The sequence below is a fragment of the Stenella coeruleoalba genome, assembly GCF_951394435.1.
Source record: "Stenella coeruleoalba genome assembly, chromosome: 3".
In the NCBI taxonomy this organism is placed as follows: domain Eukaryota; kingdom Metazoa; phylum Chordata; class Mammalia; order Artiodactyla; family Delphinidae; genus Stenella; species Stenella coeruleoalba.
The window spans coordinates 108,844,665-108,865,544 of NC_137148.1; the positions used below are offsets into that span (position 1 = coordinate 108,844,665).

General features: G+C 37.3%; 1 protein-coding gene across 1 annotated transcript in view; it reads right to left on the minus strand.

The window, feature by feature from the left end:
- MEIKIN (meiotic kinetochore factor) overlaps nucleotides 1-20,880 on the minus strand; it is a 127,991-nt gene that overhangs the window by 78,207 nt on the left and 28,904 nt on the right. Inside the window, exons 7-8 of the mRNA XM_079918641.1 lie at nucleotides 13,731-13,795; nucleotides 3,705-3,775 (exon numbers count right to left, since the gene is read on the minus strand). Of these exons, the coding sequence (XP_079774767.1) occupies nucleotides 3,705-3,775; nucleotides 13,731-13,795 (136 nt within the window). The remainder of the gene's footprint in view (nucleotides 1-3,704; nucleotides 3,776-13,730; nucleotides 13,796-20,880) is intronic.

A 20,880-nucleotide genomic window follows, 5' to 3' on the forward strand; every position in this document is an offset into this window, starting at 1 on the left:
TTACTGAGAGGTGCAGACTTATTGATAGTAAGGACTATCACCATTTTGTTAATTGCTTTCTGATTATTTTATAGTTCCTTTGTTCCTTTCTTCCTCTATTGCTGTCTTTCTTTGTGAATTGATGTTTTTTTTTTCTAGTGGTATGCTTTGATTCTTTTCTCTTTATCATTGTGTATCTCTCACAGATTTTTGCTTTTTGATTACCTAAGGCATTCATAATACATCTTATAATAGTCTACTTTAAGCTGAAAACAAATTAACTTCAATTGCATTAAAAAGTTTTACACATTTACTTTCCCCTCCACACACACATTTTATATTGTTTATGTCCCAATTTGCTTCTTTATATATTTTATACTTTCTCAATTTCTATAACTCTTTAACCTATTCCAATCTAGTTTCCTTACTAGTCCACTAAAATTATTATTGCCAAAGTCATCAATTTCCTTCTTGATCCTAAATGCAATTGACTTTTAAAAAATTAACAAACTTCATATTTTACAGCAGTTTGAGGTTCACAGCAAAACTCAGCTGAATGTACAGAGTTCCCATATACCCCTTTGTCCCCAATCATGCACAACCTCCCCTACTATTGACACACTACACCACAGTGGTACATTTGTTAAGATAGATAAACCCATACTGACATGTTATTTTCCTTCTTCCTGAAGAACTTTAAATAGTTCTTACAAGGCAAGCCTACTGGCAACAAATTCCCTCAATTTTTGTTTGTCTGAGAAAGTATGTATTTCTCCTCCACTTTTGAAGGATAACTTCACAGGGTACTGAATTCTAGTTGGTGGTTGTTTTCTCTCAATACTTTAAATATTTCACTTCACTCTCTTCTTGCTTGAATGGTTTCTGAGGAGAGGTCTGTAAATCTTATCTTTGCTCTTCTATAGGTAAGGTGTTTTTCCTTCTGGCTTCTTCCAAGATATTTTCTTTGCTTGATTTTCTGATGTTCAAATCTGATATTTCTATATGTAGTTTTGGGGGCATTTATCCTGCTTTGTATTGTCTCAATTTCCTGGATCTGTGGTTTAATGTCTGACATTTTAATTTTGGAAAATTTTTAGTCATTATTGTTTCAAATGTTGCTTCTGTTCCTTTCTCTGTTTCTTTCCATCTGGAATTCTAATTATGTATATGTCACACCTTTTGTAGTTGTCCCACAGTTCTTTTTTTTTTTTTTTTTTAGTCCTTTTTTCTCTTTGCTTTTCAGTTTGGGAAGTTTCTATTGTCATGTCCTCAGACTCAGATATTCTTCCCTTAGCTGTGTCTATTCTACTACTGAGTCCATCAAAGGCATTCTTCATTCCTGCTATAGTGTTTTTGATCTCTAGCACTCCTTTGATTATTTCTTAGAATTTCCATCTCTCTGCTTATATTGCATGTTGTCTACTTTTTCCTATAACTGCCTTAGCACATTAATCATAGTTATTTTACATTTCTGGTCTGATCATTCTAACACTACTGCCACATCTGTCTCTGGCTCTGATGCTTATTCAGCCTCTTTAAACAGTAATTTTTGCCCTTTAGTATGGCTTGTAATTTTTTGCTAAAATGTGGACATGATGTACTGGGTAATAGCAACTGTGGTGAATACGTCTTTAGTAATGCACTGATAAATTGTAGGGATGGAGAAGCATTCTACAGTTCTATGATTAGGTCTCAGTCTTTTATTGAGCCTGTGCCCCTGGACTGCAAACATCACCGGTTCTTCTCAGTTTTTTCCCCCTTGAGTTGAGACAGGATGGCTAGAAAGGACCATCTTGTAGTAATCGGGTACTTCCATTCACCCATGTGGAAGGCTAGAGGGAGCTGGAATTGAATAATTTCCTTCCTCCACTTGGAAGTGGAGAGCTGGCTGGAATCAGGTACTTCCCCTCCCCAGGTAGGTTAGGCTCTGATAAAACCCCAGCAAGTTAGGCTATTGTAAAACACTTTCTGTTGAGGGCAGGCTTTGTTAAGAAGAACAGAATATTCTGATGTATTTCAAAATGGTTCCTTTTCCCTTTCCACTACCAGAAGCATGAGGGTATTCTTCTCTGATTTTCACTGTGAGGATCTGGTAGAGTTTCTGGAGGTAAAACTCACAAAAGTGTGGAGGTTCCTCTGATGACTGGGTCCCTCTTGAGTTTTTAACTTTCAGAGTTGTCCACACTGAGCCTTTAGCAATTAATCAATCACACTTTTGGGTTTCCCACCCCAGCACTGGTTCACAGGGAGGTTTCTGTTCATGTGTTTCTGCTCTGGTAAGTCATTATTCTATATATCCACCTGTCTGTCTTTCCATATTTTGGTGTAGCAGTTGACCATGTGACCTTACTTACTTCTTCAAAAGATCTATAAAGAGTTGCTTATTTTTCAGTTTGTTCAGGTTTCTACTTGTTGTTAGGACAGAGTAGTGACTTCTAAGTTCCTTTCATGTTGGACCAGAAACTGGAAGTCTTCCAATTTTTCAAAATTCTTTATAACACTGGACCTCCAAGCAGCACCCAGCATAGTTGGCTACTCTCCCTTTAAGGAGCAAAAGCTCTCCTCCTTTACCTTCTATGATACCATATGCTGTTTATTTTCCCTGTTCTCTCTGCCCACTTTTCCTTTTCCATGTGACTGTAGAGTTTTTCAAGAATTGATCCTGGACCCCCTTTTCTTCCTTACTCTCTAGATACTCTTTCCCAGGTGATTTCACCCATTACCATGAATTTTAAAATATCTATAATATTGTATACTCCTGTTCTGTTTTCCTGACCTGGAAACTTACAGCTAATGGCCCTTCCAACATTTTCATCTTTATGTGCCTTCAGATCTCCTGCCTTTCCTATCACATTATATAGCACCTTTATCCATCAAAGCTGCTTAAGACACAAACCTAGAAGCCTTTATTGACACCTCTCACTCTTTCATCCTCTATGTCCAATCCATAAACTCTATAGGTAAAATTATCTTCAATCCACGCATATTATTCCATCTCTCCTACAAAACATCCTAGTTAAAGCCACCACAATCTCCCACCAAAAACCTTTGCAACTTTCTATTAATGAATCTTCCTGCTGACACTCTTGCCCTCTTTCAATTTGCTCCCCAAAGTATATAGTGACCATACGGTACAGTGGAAAAAGTACAGGTTTTAGATTGAGAAAGACTTGTCACAAGCTCCTCAAGCATATTGGTTAATATCTAAATCTCATTTTTCTCAGCTATAAAATTGCTAAAAAATAAAACAAATGAAAAACTTACCTGATAGGAATGCTATAAAAAACATATAATGAAAAGGATAATAATACTTTACTCTGAGTAGCCACTCAGAGAGTAGCTCCTGTTATATACATAATCAAGTCTGAATTCCTCCCCAAAGACCTCTAGATTCCAGGCCTAATGTACTGATTTTCAGTTCCTTCGTATAGAACACTGTTCTGGCTACAAAGCAAATGTGTTATTTTCACTTTAAATTATTAATAGACATCCAATTTAAGGAAATTGGAAAATTTTAAAGTTTTAATCCTCTTTCATTAACTTTATATAGAGTATATATTCATGCAACAATAATGCAATCTAATTGCTAAGCTCCAAAAATATTTTCCATTATTGGCTTAAATAGCTGAAAAATAATTCCTATAAAAGTGTTGTTTAAAAGAAAATAGTATGTCCCATATTAATGAAATTTATGGTTTATAAGGTTATTCTGCTTCAATACTTGCTTTTTTCTTTGTTTTTTGAGGGGTTGAAGGGTAATTTTTCTCAGCAAGTAAAACTCCACAAGATGCATTATCTATAATAAAAATATACTTTAGTATTTTCATTATTTAACCTGTCATGAACTCTAAGTACAGAAAAGAGAACTCAAATTTGAGGAAAAAATGGATTTTAATGACTATGATTTTGTAATAGTTTTAGAAGAAAAACTTAATGTATGTTGAACAACCTGACTTGCTACAGAAAGGAGAAAGAATTCTTAAAAATACCTTTATCTCAAGAGCTCCAGGTTTCACAGAAGTAAATAAACTGTATATAAAAGATTTACCTTTCAATTAGTAGAGAAAGTTGCATGTGATTAGAATTCTTCATTAATTATCCTTCCATTTCTACTATCCTGTATTTTCACTCTCTCCCTTTCTACTCCAACTTTCCTACCAGCACTTAAAACATACTCAGGCCTCTTTCATCTTACCAAAAACTTTATCTGTACCCCAAAACCTTTCCTGCTACATAGATCCCAATAGCCTTTCAAATCACCTCCTTCTGCAGTCCACTATCCACACTGTATACCTAAAATACAAATCTAATATCATCTGCTTAACACTCTTTAAAGGCTTTCCACTGCCCTCAAGTTAAAACTTAAGCTTCTTAAATTGGCATACAAAATCCTATTTTTATAATCCCTGTATTGCTTACATATTTCCAGCCTCATTGCAGAGATTAAACATAGGATGCCCACTTAAATGTGAAGTTCAGATGAATCACAAATTCTTTTTAGTTTAAGTATTTTCTGTGTAATAGTACAGCCTAGGCAATGTTCATGACATAATTATATTAAAAATTATTTGCTTCTGAATTCTAATTTCACTGGGCATTGTGTATCTTTATTTGCTAAATCTGGTAAACTTTGAGGCTAATCATTCCTCTCATCTTCATCTCCCAATGTAGAGAGAAGCTGTAGGTTTGAGAGTTCTGTAAAAGATAAAATTAGTACTTAGAGACAGAAATGACAAACAGGAAGGTGTTGAGGATGATCCCATGTTTTGGTTTATTAAGCTACATTTGTTGAGACGGAGGACACTGGAGGAGGAAGACTAGGTTAGGTCTTGGTTGTAACAATTCTCAGTCATCAACCCTTGTTTTATTTGATCTCTTGGAATATTTTGTTACAGCTGTTTCTAAATGTTGAAGTGTTCCATTTACATTCTTTTACATGTCTCTTTTCTATTTCTTTTCTCTTCCTAAGTGACTCACCTACTCTAACGGCTTCAAAGCATCTATACCTGACTCTAAATATTTATCTGCAGCCCCAGTCTCTGCCCTGAACTCCAGACTCTGTGTCACAAACTGCTTTCACAACATCTCCAGCTGAAGGTTAAAAATCCTCTTAATGTTTTAATATTTTCTTAAGGTACTCCATAGGTACAGTAATGGGAACAAATCTTATATTTACATGTATTCGTCCATATAATTATCACCCAGATCAAGACATAAAATATTTCCAACACCCCAGAAATTTCCTATATGTTTTTTCCCAGTCAGCAACCCCTTTTTAAAGATTACTACTATTCTAACTTCTGTTAGCCAGAATAAGTCTTGCCTGTTCTTGAACTTTATATATATATATAAAATAAATGAGTATATACCTATTTGTGTTTCCATTCTTTCATGTAACATTATGTACATGAGCTGACAGATCAAATTTAATATGCATAAACCAAAGACTCTTAATTATTCTCCTAACTTGCTCTGCCCTACGATGTTCCTATCTCAAGAAATGATACCACCATTCATCTAGTTGCTCAAACCAATAATTTAAGAGTCATTCTTGACTTTTCTCTCTTACCCAACAACCAACCTATTCAGGAAATCCTGGCCCATCTGCCTTTAAAATATATTCCAAATCAGACCACTGCTATCACTTTAGTCTCAAACACCATTATCTGACCATTGCAATAGTTTATTTCACAAGGTTTCCTTGCTTCCACTCTTACCCCTTAGTCTATTATCCACATAGTAGCCAGAGTGATAATTCTAAAATATGTACCTGATCATGTCATTCCTCTGCTCTAAGATGCACTTATCAACACATTTAGAAAATAATCCCTACTCTTTGTGATGGCATATGAGACTACATTATACCACTTGCTCACCGACTACAATTTCAACCATTCATTTTTATTTCCTCATCTTTCTCCAGTCACACTAGCCTCTTTTCTCTTTTTCCAACATGCTAAACACATTCCCATCTCATGGTCTTTTCACTTGTGATGCCCTTATGCCTGGCATGCTCTGCCACCAGATTTTCACATGGCGCACTCTGTCACTTCATTCAAGCTCTGTGTGAATGTCACCTCCTCAGAGAGGCCTATCCTGATTAGCCTGTCTAAAACAGCATCCCTAGTCACACACTCTGTTTTTACCCTTCTTTATTTTCCCTCATTACTCTTATTTTTGATGTTGTGATATATGTATTTGTTTATCTGTTTTTATCTGTTTATTTTCTTTCTTTCTCCACTATAATATAAACTCTGTTAGGGCAAGAAATTTGTCATGTTCCCCAGCAACTAAAACAGTTTGTGTTACACTGTAGGTGCTTAATAAATATTCGTTGAATGAGTGGAATTAACGAATGATGAGATAAGGTGTCTCTGAAACATCCAAGCGGAGATGTCCAGAAGGCAGCTACATATAAGGGTCTTACCTCAGAGGAGAGTCTAGAATGGAAAATTTGGAAGCCCTACCTTCTATAGGACACTTATACATATCACGGAGTAGACTGAACAGAAATTAAAATCTAGGAATCAGCCTTTAAGAACTCCCACATTTAATAGCTAATAGCAGTAGATAAGATTGCAAAGAAGACTGAGCAGGAGATGTCTGAGAAGTAATTTCTTGTTTGTTTGTTTCTATTACTAGACTATGAACCCCTGAGGGCAGGAATATAGTCATTTCTTGGTTTCCTAACACTTAGTAAAGAGCCTAACAAACAACTGGAACAAACTTGGATTTGCTGAATTAAGGAATGTGTAAAAAATAACTCTAGAGTAAGATGTAATTTATTTAATTTGAAATTTTAAGTCAATCAACCACATAAAAGTAAGAATACACAAGCATACATAATTACAGAATCAATATTCTGCCTTACTACCAGGCTTTATAAATAATATTTTCCACAGCCAAAATCTGGCAAGAACTAGGTAAAATCATGATTGTTTTTGATACCCTTACCAACTTTCCCTTTCATATCTTTCTTCCTTTGTTCACAAGTTCCTTAATTGTGATCTGTAAAGCAAATCTTCCTTCTAATGCTCACCCTCCAAAGTAGTAGGTGCTACTCTTTCCAAGGATGTGTGCTTTTACAAGTTTAGTTTTTATCACTAGATTCATTTCCCTTAGAACAGAAACCATCTTAAGCATTTTTATACCCACATTTCCTAACATAATACCTGGCATTTTCTAAATGCTCATTAAGACAACCGCTTAAAGTGAAGACAACACCATAAAAACTCTTTTTTTTCAGTTCATACAAACATTTATATCTATCAGGAGCAAAACAAGCAATTCTTTAAATTTATCCCCAAACAGATGCTATAAAACTTCTTGCAGAAAATAAAGAAAATAGAAATCTGAAATACAATAGATGTTAATAAGGTTGTAAAGGTCTTGCTATGTTTATTCTAATAGTAAACTAAATAATAGAGGGCCAAAAATGCAAGGCACTTTGTTGATTCTTTTATTTTTCAACCATCACACATAACTCCAATGCATCTGTTTACTGATTATCTTCCTCTCCTCCGAATGAAATTTACAAGGTCAGGGAAAATACATCACTCCCTATCGGTATATATAGTAATACCTAGTACAGAATACATACTCAGTAAATGTTTATTAAATGAATTAATGATGGGTGCTGTGGGGATAGTTAAGACCTAACCTCACATATCTTCATTTCTTAAATACAACCACACTAAAAAGCACTCAATTTCCTGGGCTACCAGTTTTCTTAACAAATACTGCAGCACCGTGACAAAAATGAATAGAGGGAGTCAGGGTCAAGATGGTGTACTAGGAGGAAACAAAATTCGCATCTCCTCACAACTAGGGCATCTAGCTGCCACCGGTGGGGGACCACGGACACCTAAGGGGATGGAGGAACCCCCAATGACTGGTGATCTCTCCTTCTGGCTTGTACCCCCACCCCACCCCACCCTTTTTTTTTTCTTTTTTCTGTTGTGGTTTTATTTTACCTTGTTGCAGATGTTTCAATTATGGTTTTATTTTTCCTAATATATTTTTCATCTTTCTAATTTTATTTTGTTTTTTTATTCTTTGATACTGTACTGCTCCTTTTTTTTCTTCTTATTTTTTTTTTAACCACACCACGAAGCTTGTGGGATCCTGGTTCCCAATCTGGAGGTCAGGCTGAAGCTCCTGTGGTGGGAGTTCCAAGTCAAAACCACTGGACTAACAGAGAACCTCAGATCCCAGGGAATATCAATCAGAGTGAGGTCTCCCGGAGATCCTCATCTCAGCACCAAGACCCAGCTCTATCCAATTGCCTGCAAACTCCAGTTCTGGATGTCTCAGGCCAAACAACCAGTAAGACAGGAATACAGCACCACACATCAAAAAAAAAAAAAAAACAAAAATGAAGCAACAAAAAAATATGTTACAGACAAAGGAGCAAGGTAAAAACCTACAAGACAAAACAAATGAAGGCAAAATAGGCAACCTACCTGAAAAAGAATTCGAGTAATGATAGTAAAGATGATCCAAAATCTCAGACACAGAATGGAGAAAATACAAGAAACACTTAACAAGGCTCTAGAAGAACTAAAGAGCAAACAAATAGTGATGAAGAACACAATTAGTGAAATTAAAAATACTCTAGAAGGAATCAATAACAGAATAACTGAGGCAGAAGAACAGATAAGTGAGCTGGAAGATAATATGGTGGAAATAACTGCCAGGGAGCAGAATAAAGAAAAGAGAATGAAAAGAATTGAGGACAGTCTCAGAGACCTCTGGGACAACATTAAACGCACCAACATTCGAATTATAGGGGTTCCAGAAGAAGAAGAGAAAAAGAAAGGGACTGAGAAAATATTTGAAGAGATTATACTTGAAAACTTCCCAACATGAGAAAGGAAATAGTTAATCAATTCCAGGAAGTGCAGAGAGCCCCATGCAGGATAAATCCAAGGAGAAACACACCAAGACACATATTAATCAAACTATCAAAAATTAAGTAGAAAGTAAAAATATTAAAAACAGCAAGGAAAAAGGAACAAATAACATACAAGGGAATCCCCATAAGGTTAACAGCCGATTTTTCAGCAGAAACTCTGCAAGCCATAAGGGAGTGGCAGGACATATTTAAAGTGATGAAAAGGAAAAACATACAACCAAGATTACTCTACCCAGCAAGGATCTCATTCAGATTTGACAGAGAAATTAAAACCTTTACAGATAAGCAAAAGTTAAGAGAATTCAGCACCACCAAACCAGCTTTACAATAAATGAAGGAACTTCTCTAGGCGGGAAATACAAGAGAAGGAAAAGACCTACAAAAACAAACCCAAAGCAATTAACAAAATGGTAATAGGAACATACATTTCGATAATTACCTTAAGTGCAAATGGATTAAATGCTCCAACCAAAAGACATAAATTGGCTGAATGAATACAAAAACAAGACCAGTATATATGCTGTCTACAAGAGACCCACTTCAGACCTAGGAACACATACAGACTGAATGTGAGGGGATGGAAAAAGATGTTCCATGCAAATGGAAATTACAAGAAAGCAGGAGTAGCAATTCTCATATCAGACAGAATAGACCTTAAAATAAAGACTATTACAAGAGACAAAGGAGGACACAACATAATGATCAAGGGATCAATCCAAGAAGAAGATATAACAATAGTAAATATTTATGCACCCAACATAGGAGCACCTCAATACATAAGGCAAATGCTAACAGCCATAAAAGGGGAAATCGACAGTAACACAATCATAGTAGGGGACTTTAACACCCCACTTTCACCAATGGACAGATCATCCAAAATGAAAATAAATAAGGAAACACAAGCTTTAAATGATACATTAAACAAGATGGACTTAATTGATATTTATAGGACATTCCATCCAAAAACAACAGAATACACTTTCTTCTCAAGTGCTCATGGAACATTCTCCAGGATAGATCATATCTTGGGTCACAAATCAAGCCTTGGTAAATTTAATAAAATTGAAATTGTATCAAGTATCTTTTCCGATCACAACACTATGAGACTACATATCTATTACAGGAAAAAACCTGTAAAAAATACAAACACACGGAGGCTAAACAATACAATACTAAATAAACAAGAGATCACTGAAGAAATCAAAGAGGAAATCAAAAAATACCTAGAAACAAATGACAATGAAAACAGGATGACCCAAAACCTATGGGATGCAGCAAAAGCAGTTCTAAGAGGGAAGTTTAGAGTAATACAATCCTACCTCAAGAAACAAGAAAAATCTCAAACAACCTAACCTTACACCTAAAGCAGTTAGAGAAAGAAGAACCAAAAAACCCAAAGTTAGCAGAAGGAAAGAAATGATAAAGATCAGATCAGAAATAAATGAAAAATAAATGAAGGTAACAACAGCAAAGATCAATAAAACTAAAACCTGCTTCTTTAACAAGATAAACAAAATGGATAAAACATTAGCCAGACTCACTAAGAAAAAAAGGGAGAAGACTCAGATCAATAGAATTGGAAATGAAAAAGGAGAAGTAACAACTGAGACTGCAGAAATACAAAGGCTCATGAGAGATTACTACAAGCAACTATATGCCAATAAAATGGAAACCTGGAAGAAATGGACAAATTCTTAGAAAAACACAACCTTCCGAGACTGAACCAGGAAGAAATAGAAAATATGAACAGACCAATCACAAGCACTGAAATTGAAACTGTGATTAAAAATCTTCCAACAAACAAAAGCCTAGGACCAGATGGCTTCATGGGCAAATTCTATCAAACATTTAGAGAAGACTTAACACCTATCCTGAAACTCTGCCAAAATATAGCAGAGGGAGGAACATTCCCAAACTCGTTCTACGAGGCCACCATTACCCTGATACCAAAACCAGACAAAGGGGCTTCCCTGGTGGCACAGTGGTTGAGAGTCCGCCTGCCGATGCAGGGGACACGGGTTCATGTCCCTGTCCGGGAAGATCCCACATGCTGCGGAGCGGCTGGGCCCGTGAGCCATGGCAGTTGAGCCTGCGCATCTGGAGCCTGTGCTCCGCAATGGGAGAGGCCACAACAGTGAGAGGCCCACGTACTGCAAAAAAACAAAAAAAACAAACAAAATACCAGACAAAGATGTCACAAAGAAACCACAGGCCAATATCACTGATGAACCTAGATGCAAAAATCCTCAAAAAAATACTAGCAAACAATCCAACAGCACATTAAAAGGATCATACACCATGATAAGTGGGGTTTATCCCAGGAATGCAAAGATTCTTCAAAATATGCAAATCAATCATTGTGATACAACATATTAACAAACAGAAGGATAAAAACTATATGATCATCTGAATAGATGCAGAAAAAGCTTTTGACAAAATTCAACATCAATTTATGATAAAATCTCTCCAGAAAGTAGGCATAGAGGGAACTTACCTCAACATAATAAAGCCCGTATAAGACAACCCCCCAGCCAACATCGTTCTCAATGGTGAAAAAATGAAACCATTTCCTCTAAGATCAGGAACAAGACAAGGTTGCCCACTCTCACCACTATTATTCAACATAGTTTTGGAAGTTTTAGTCACAGCAATCAGAGAAGAAAAAGAAATAAAAGGAATCCAAATTGGAAAAGAAGAAGTAAAACTGTCACTGTTTGCAGATAACACGATACTATACATAGAGAATCCTAAAGATGCTACCAGAAAAGTACTAGAGCTAATCAATCAATTTGGTAGAGTAGCAGGATACAAAATTAATGCACAGAAATCACTTGCATTCCTATACACTAATGATGAAAAATCTGATAAATTATTGAAACACTCTCATTTACCATTGCAACAAAAAGAATAAAATACCTAGGAATAAACCTACCTAAGGAGAAAAAAGACCTGTATGCAGAAAACTATAAGACACTGATGAAGGAAATTAAAGATGATACAAACAAATGGAGAGATATACCATATTATTGGATTGGAAGAATCAACATTGTGAAAATGACTATACTACCCAAAGCAATCTACAGATTCAGTGCAAGCCCTATCAAACTACCAATGTCATTTTTCACAGAACTAGAACAAAAAAATTGCACAATTTGTATGGAAACACAAAGGACCCCAAATAGCCAAAACAATCTTGAGAAAAAAAAACAGAGCTGGAGGCTTCAGGCTCCCAGACTTCAGATTATACTACAAAGCTACAGTAATCAAGACCATATGGTACTGGCACAAAAACAGAAATATAGATCAATGGAACAGGACAGAAAGCCCAGAGATAAACCCACGCACATACGATCACCTTATCTTTGATAAATGAGGCATGAGTATACAATGGAGAAAAGACAGCCTCTTCAATAAGTGGTGCTGGGAAAGCTGGACAGCTGCATGTAAAAGAATGAAATTAGAACACTTCCTAACACCATACACAAAAATAAACTCCAAATGGATTAAAGATGTAAAATGTAAAATGTAAGGCCACTCTAAAACTCTTAGAGGAAAACATAGGCAGAACACTCTATGACATAAATTACAACAAGATCCTTTTTGACCCACTTCCTAGAGAAATGGAAATAAAAACAAAAATAAACAAAGCTGACCTAATGAAACTTCAAAGCTTTTGCACAGTAAAGGAAACCATAAACATGACTCAAAGGCAACCCTCAGATGGGAGAAAATATTTGCAAACGAAGCAAGTGACAAAGGATTAATCTCAAAATATACAACAGCTCATGAAGCTCAATATCAAAAAAACAAACAACCCAACCCCAAAATGGGCAGAAGACCGAAACAGACATTTCTCCAAAGCAGACATACAGATTGCCAACAAACATATGAAAAGATGCTCAACATCAGTAATCATTAGAGAAATGCAAAACAAAACTACAATGAGGTATCACCTCACACCAGTCAGAATGGCCATCAACAAAAAATCTACAAACAATAAATGCTGGAGAGGGTGTGGAGAAAAGGGAACCCTGTTGCACTGTTGGTGGGAATGTAAATTGATACAGCCACTATGGAGAACAGTATGGAGGTTCCTTAAAAAGCTAAAAATAGAACTACCATATGACCCAGCAATCCCACTACTGGGCATGGACCCTGAGAAAACCATAATTCAGACAGAGTCATGTACCACAATGTTCAGTGCAGCTGTATTTACAATAGCCAGGACATGGAAGCAACCTAAGTGTCCATCAATAGATGAATGGATAAAGAAGATGTGGCACATATATACAATGGAATATTACTCAGCCATAAAAAGAAATGAAATTCAGTTATTTGTAGTGAGGTGGATGGACCTAGAGTCTGGCCTACAGAGTGAAGTAAGTCAGAAAGAGAAAAACAAATACTGTATGCTAACACATATATATGGAATCTAAAAGAAAATGGTTCTAATGAACCTAGGGGCAGGACAGGAATAAAGACACAGACGTAGAGAATGGACTGGAGGAATGGGGAGGGGGAAGGGTAAGCAGGGATGAAGTGAGAGAGTAGCATTGACATATATACACTACCAAAGGTAACATAGATAGCTACTGGGAAGCAGCTGCATGGCACCAGGAGATCAGCTCCGTGATTTGCAACTACCTAGAGGGGTCAGATAAGGAGGGTGGGAGGGAGATGCAAGAGGGAGGGGATGTGGTAATACATGTATGCATATAGCTGATTCAGTTTGTTATACAGCAGAAACTAACACAACACTGTAAAGCAATTATACTCCAATAAAGATGTTAAAAATAAATAGAGGATTATGAAAATGATTAGTTTCATTACTAATTACCTGATTCTGAACTTGCAGTACTCTTTGGTTTTGGAGAAATACTTTGGTCTGCTAACATCATCATGCTAGAATAAGAACAAATTAATGGGATTCTTTTACTCTTTCAGTAACTTTTGAGAATCCTCAAATAATACTTAAAGACATTTTTATGCAATCAATTATCCTATAGAAAAAATAAAGCTAGTTAGAAAAAATGCTAACATATCTATATGAACAAATAGTTTCATAATAAAGGGCAATATACTTATACGTTCATCAGTGTGAGATAGTATGTGTAGAGGACAAAGCTTAGTATTTAGAATCAGACAGACGTTGATTTAAAGCTCAGTTCTGCTACTTACACTTCAGTGGCCTTGGGAAAGTTACTTTACCTGTCTTGAGTCTTGATTATCTCATTTATGGAAAAGGAATAGCAATCTTGTTTACCAGGATTCTTTTTTTTTTTTTTAAGAAATGATACCTCATTACCTTTTTAAAGAAAATATTTATTTATTTATTTGGCTGTGCTGGGTTTTAGTTGTGGCACGCAGGATGTTCTTTGTGGCATGCAGGATCTTTTTTTTTAGTTGCAGCATGTGGACTTCTTAGTTGAGGCATGCCGACTCTTAGTTGCAGCATGACTCTTAGTTGTGGCATACATGTGGGATCTAGTTCCCCAGCTAGGTATCGAACCTGGGCCCCCTGTATTGGGAGCGTGGAGTCTTACCCACTGGACCACCTGGGAAGTCCCTTGTTTTCCAGGATTCTTGTGGTAAGGATCTCAAGTAACATTAGAAATAATACTTAAAAAAATTAATACTCTGTTCTATTTTATACTTTCACAAATGAGACTGACCCCAATCTTATCGAAATGTGTAAAAGAGGATTAGCTATTACAAGAGGAATACAAAAGAATCAAACCCTCAGCCTTTGACCACCAAAGTGGAATTTCTGAATCCCCAGCAAGACAGTGGAGTTGAAAACTGAATGTGAGAAAATGATTTTTAAATTCCTATTACTGCTTTAGTGAAAAGTTGAACTCAGTATGCAAACAAGTATTTTATTCCTTCATATTTCCTCTTTAAATTCACCCTGTTAAAAACTATAATTCAAGCCTGGAAATGGAAACAATCTAAGTGCCCATCATCGGATGAATGGATAAAGAAGATGTGGCACATATATACAATGGAATATTACTCAGCCATAAAAAGAAACGAAATTGAGCTATTTGTAATGAGGTGGATAGACCTAGAGTCTGTCATACAGAGTGAAGTCAGAAAGAAAAAGACAAATACCATATGCTAACACATATATATGGAATTTAAGAAGAAAAAAAAATGTCATGAAGAACCTAGGGGTAAGACAGGAATAAAGACACAGACCTACTGGAGAACGGGCTTGAGGATATGGGGAGGGGGAAGGGTGAGCTGTGACAGGGCGAAAGAGAGTCATGGACATATACACACTAACAAACGTAAGGTAGATAGCTAGTGGGAAGCAGCCGCTTGGCACAGGGATATCGGCTCGGTGCTTTGTGACCGCCTGGAGGGGTGGGATAGGGAGGGTGGGAGGGAGGGAGATGCAAGAGGAAAGAGATATGGGAACATATGTATAACTGATTCACTTTGTTATAAAGCAGAAACTAACACACCATTGTAAAGCAATTATACCCCAATAAAGATGTTAAAAAAAACCCCAAAAACTATAATTCAGAAAGACACATACACCCCCATGTTCATAGTAGCACTATTCACAATAGCCAAGACATGGAAACAACCTAAATGTCCATCAGTAGATGAATGAATAAAGAAGATGTGGTACATATATACAATGGAATACTACTCAGTCATAAAAAAGAACAAAATAATGCTATTTGCAGCAACATGCATGCAACTAGAGATTATCATACTAAGTGAAATAAGTCAGAAACAGAAAGACAAATACCATACTATATCACTTATACATGGAATCTAAAATATGACACAAATGAACCTATCTATGAAACAGAAACAGAATGACAGACATAGAGAACAGACTGGTGGTTGCCAAAGGGGAGAGGATTGGGGGAGGGATGGAGTGGGAGGTTGGAGTTAGCAGATGTAAGCTTTTATATATAGAATTTATAAACAACAAGGTCCTACTGTATAGCACAGAGAACTATATTCAATATCCTATAAAAAACCATAATGGAAAAGAATATTTTAAAAAGAATGTATATATATGTATAACGGAATCACTTTGCTGCACAGCAGAAATTAACACAGCATTGTAAATAAACTATACTTCAATAAAAAATATTGGAAAAAGGAATCAGATACAAAAAAATAAATTCATCCTGTCAAAATAGTACTTTCTTGCCCCTTTCAGGTGTATTCTGTTGCTTTTGTGGTATTCTCTGGCCTATAAGTAGTCATTTTTATTTTATTTTATTTTATTTTATTTATTTATTTTTTGCGGTACGCGGGCCTCTCACTGTTGTGGCCTCTCCCGTTGCGGAGCACAGGCTCCGGACGCGCAGGCTCAGCAGCCACGGCTCACGGGCCCAGCCGCTCCACGGCATGTGGGATCCTCCCGGACCGGGGCACGAACCCGTGTCCCCTGCATCGGCAGGCGGACTCTCAACCACTGCGCCACCAGGGAAGCCCAATAGACATTTTCAGGTAATAAAAAGCCCAGCATAATATCACAACACTAAACTCTTATTATCCAACTTAAACCTCTTCCTTTTCCCAACTGAGGTCTGATTTAGACTCATAGCCTGCAGTGAGGAAAGCAACCATCACTGTTTTTTTCCTCTATTTCTTGCTCTTTTTCCTTCCCCATTTGTTAACTACTCTTTAGGATCCTTTGGCATTGGAGTAGCAGGAAGGAACTGTAGGAAAGGTCTTTCTTAACTGATACTATTCTAATATGTCCTTGGTGCCCTTTGGGCATGACAGATAACCAAATGCTGACTCTTTCAAACCTTAAGTAGTTTTTTTAAAATAAATTTATTTATTTTATTTTTGGCTGCGTTGGGTCTTTGTTGCTGTGCACGGGCTTTCTCTAGTTGCAGCGAGTGGGGCCTACTTGCAGTGCGTGGGCCTCTCACTGCGGTGGCTTCTCTTGTTGCAGAGCACGGGCTCTAGGTGCGCAGGCTTCAGTAGCTGTGGCTTGCAGGCTCTAGAGTGCGGGCTCAGTAATTGTGGCGCACGGGCCTAGTTGCTCCGCGGCATGGGGGATCTTCCTGGACCAGGGCTCGAACCTGTGTCCCCTGCATTGGCAGGCGGATTCTTAACCACTGCGCCACCAGGGAAGCCCAAACCTGAAGTATTTTGAAGGGTTTGGTGATAGGATTTCCCTATCTCTGGGGCTGTCTCACTTGCTCTTTATGATGTCCTCAGCTTTTCAATTTGATGGTAAAATTTCCAGTCTCCTTCAGTCAAGTTTATTTTGTCCTTTCCAGGAAGTCGTATTTGGCATGATCCCTTTCAAGATGATCCCTTCTGTGGGATCTATGTCTGACGTCTGGGCAATATGCACAAATCTTTGCTGTGCCAAACTCTGAAAGTATTTCTAGTGTCCTCTTTATCAGCCATTCCAAAGCATCTAACAGACTTTCTTGCTTTTAGCTTTACCAGGTGTGAGTCAGAAACCAAATTCCAGGGAACATACGTTGAACTTTCCAAATGGATCTCTGGGAGCTTCTCTCTTGTGTTGAGGTGAGGGAGAAGTTTTCTCCTCTCCTTGCATATGACATCAATAACTCTTATCAAAGAAACATTCTTGATCATTTCATCCTCTCAGTGCATTCTTTGTCTTTTCTTAAATAGCTTAGAGATTGGTGATGGTCTAATGTTGAAAGAATTAGGTTTTGATCTCACTTATTACAAATTCTACATAGATGGTTCTACACAGAATAGGGGATGGGGGTAATTGTCATTTTTATTTTGTTCTCATCTATTAAGGTCAAACTCTAAGACTACATGAAAGCACATTTAACATCCTGCTACATTCCTCAAGGTCCTATTAACATATATAGATTAAGGCTTGTAGACAGAACCACAGAGTTTTACATGAATTATAGAGTTTTACTGTAAGAACTCATGTGACCTAAGATAGATCCCCCCTCTATGCCTTCCAGCCTAAAGGTTTATTGGAAAGATAAAGGGGACACAGGCTTAGGAAACAAGCAGTTAGACAATGGGGACTGACTTCTCTCCTTCAAGCCCAAAATCTGGAGGTGGGGGTAATAGGTGTGATGATGACATTAGAAGAGGTGAAGAGAAAGCCCAAAGTAGAGGGCATGTGCCAAACTCCCTGTTTAGAACTCTAGGAGAAAACATCCACACAAGGAGGAAACTCAACATAAAAATAAGAGCTTGGGATACTCAGGCAGAGAGGAGGCCTCAGCCCTCCTAAGAGTCCCTTAATTCCTGTATACTGTAAACTAGTTCTCAAGGTTCCACATACCAAAGGCAATGCAGAGAAGGTGGTCAAATTGGAACCAAAATACCCGGCATAGGGCTGTTGTGTCTAGGTGAGTTTACCACGAAGGTTGTAGAAAGGCAACTAAGTCAAAGTCTGGATGGAGGACTTCAATGAGACTTAAGGGGTTTGGGGTGGCAATAAAAGCTAAGGTGAGGAAAAATCAGCAATGGAGGACTTCAGGCCCAAAATACAGCTGTAAGTTCATCAATGACTTTATCAGTAGAGTCCAGCCCAGGTATGAACTAGTCTTGAAACCTGCAGAACAAATCAGTAAAAATTCAGAGACAACTTGTGGATCCCAGACACCCTCAAGACCCAACTTCACCCCTCCCCCACCTCTGGCCTATACACCTATATTTAGGGTGACGATTTGTCCAAACTGGGACCTTTCTGAGAGTAAAAGGAAGCTCTATAAAAGATTATGTGAGAACAGCAGGCACACACTGGGACTGTCCCAGGCAAATCAAGAGGTATGATCATCCTCAGGAATATGGAGTGGGAGAAAATATGAAAGACTCAGCTTTTACCCAAAAGAGACTTTTACCTGGAAGTAACTGGATGGCATTAATAACTTTAACTCATCATTTCCCTGCTAAACAGGGGAGAAAGGTGATCAAAGCCCGTGAGAAGTTTAGATCAGTTATTTAAAAAAATAAATCAACAAAGCTATATTTTCTTAATAATTTAGCCTTAGAATTTTCGCTGTTGTTCACCAAGGAAGAATAATTCACCCAAGAATAACAGTCATTGATTTTCTTTTCTTCAGAAATTTCTCATCATTTAGATGCAAGCATAACTATAAGGAGCCTATCACACTAAAACTATTCTTTTCTCACTCTACACACTTTCCCAAGAGAACAACTATGCTTTCAGCCCAGAACCTTTCCCTTGCTTTCCAGGCTGGGATATACAAATGCCTGCTAGATATCTCCACTTCAAAGTGCTGTAGGTATTTCAGTGTTTTCCAGACCTGTCACTCCAACTCACTCTTGCTTTTCTATTTGTGTTCCTTCACGTAGTGAATGAGTCATCATTCATCCTGTTTCCTAAGTCAGAGGGCTGAGGGTCATCATGGACTCCATCTTCCTCTCTTAACCATCCAATCATTAACAACAGTTGATTATCACTCTTGAATTGTTCTCAAGTTTTAATTCTAAGCAATCCTTGCCACTAAAGTTCAGGTCCTAATCATGCCTCACTTGGAATGACACAATAGTCATCCCTTCAATCTAATCACTCCTAATCCATCTTCTTCTTTGCTGCAAGAGTGATTGCACAAGACAGAAATATGATGCATATGTTTGTGAAGAGGTAGGATGATTGGCAAGAATTTTGGTTGGGTAATTAAAAATACCACAGAAATTTTTGCTCAGCAGTTTATCAGTCCTTGCCCCCACACACTCAGCAACACAAAGTACCAATACTATAGATCCTCATCAAAGAAGACCACATTGTACTGTCTACCATTTAATTCTGGTAAAAAAAAAATCTGGTTATATCTATATCGCCTATTAAAAATCATATCTCCTTGGTTTGCTTGGTCCTAACTTTGTCTTTTTTAACAGATTTATTGATATAATTCACATACCATATAATTTACAAATTTAGAGTGTGTAATTCAATGTTTTTTAGTATATTCAGAGAGTTGTGCAACCACCATCACAATTTTAGAACATTTTCATCACCCCAGAAAGAAACCCTGTACCCACTAGCAGTCAATTCTCATTTCTTCCCAAACCCCCCCAGTCTTAGGCAATCATTAATCTGCTTTCTGTCTCTATAGATTTGTCTATTCTTGCTATCTTATATGAATGAAACCATAAAATATGTGGTCTTGTATGACTGGCTTCTTTCAGTTAGCGTAATATTTACAGGGTTCATCCATGTTTAGTGCATATCAGAATTTCACTTCTTTTTGCTGTTGAATAAAATCCCATTACAGATAGACCATATTTTATTTATCTATTCATCAGCAGATGGATATTTGGATTGTTTCTACTTTTTGGCTGTTATGAATAAACTTGCTGTGAACATTCATGTACAAGTTTTTGTGTACACATAGTTTTCATTTCTCTTAGGTATGCAAAACTAGGACTGAATTGCTGGGTCACATTTGAAGGAGCTGCCAAACTATTTTCTAAAGCACCTTTGCTATTTAAAATTCTCATCAGCCATGTATGAGAGTTCCAACTTCTCCACATCCAAGACAATACTTGTTATCTGTCTCTTTGATTATAACCATCCGAGTGGGTGTGAAGTGGTATCTCAATGAAGTTGATTTGCATTTCCCGAATGGATAATGATATTAAGTATCTTTTCATGTGCTTATTGGCCATTTGTTTATCTTCTATGGAGAAATGCCTGTTCAGATGCTTTGTCCATTTTTTTTTTTTTTTTTTTTTTTTTTTGCAGTACGTGGGTCTCTCACTGTTGTGGCCTCTCCCGTTGTGGAGCACAGGCTCCGGACGCGCAGGCTCAGCGGCCATGGTTCATGGGCCTAGTCGCTCCGCGGCATGTGGGATCTTCCCGGACAGGGGCACGAACCCATGTCCCCTGCATTGGCAGGCGGACTCTCAACCACTGCGCCACCAGGGAAGCCCGCTTTGTCCATTTTTAAATCAGGTTATTTGTCCTTTTATTGTTGAGTTATAAGAGTTCTTTACATACTCTGCATACAATTCCCTTATTAGATATATGATTT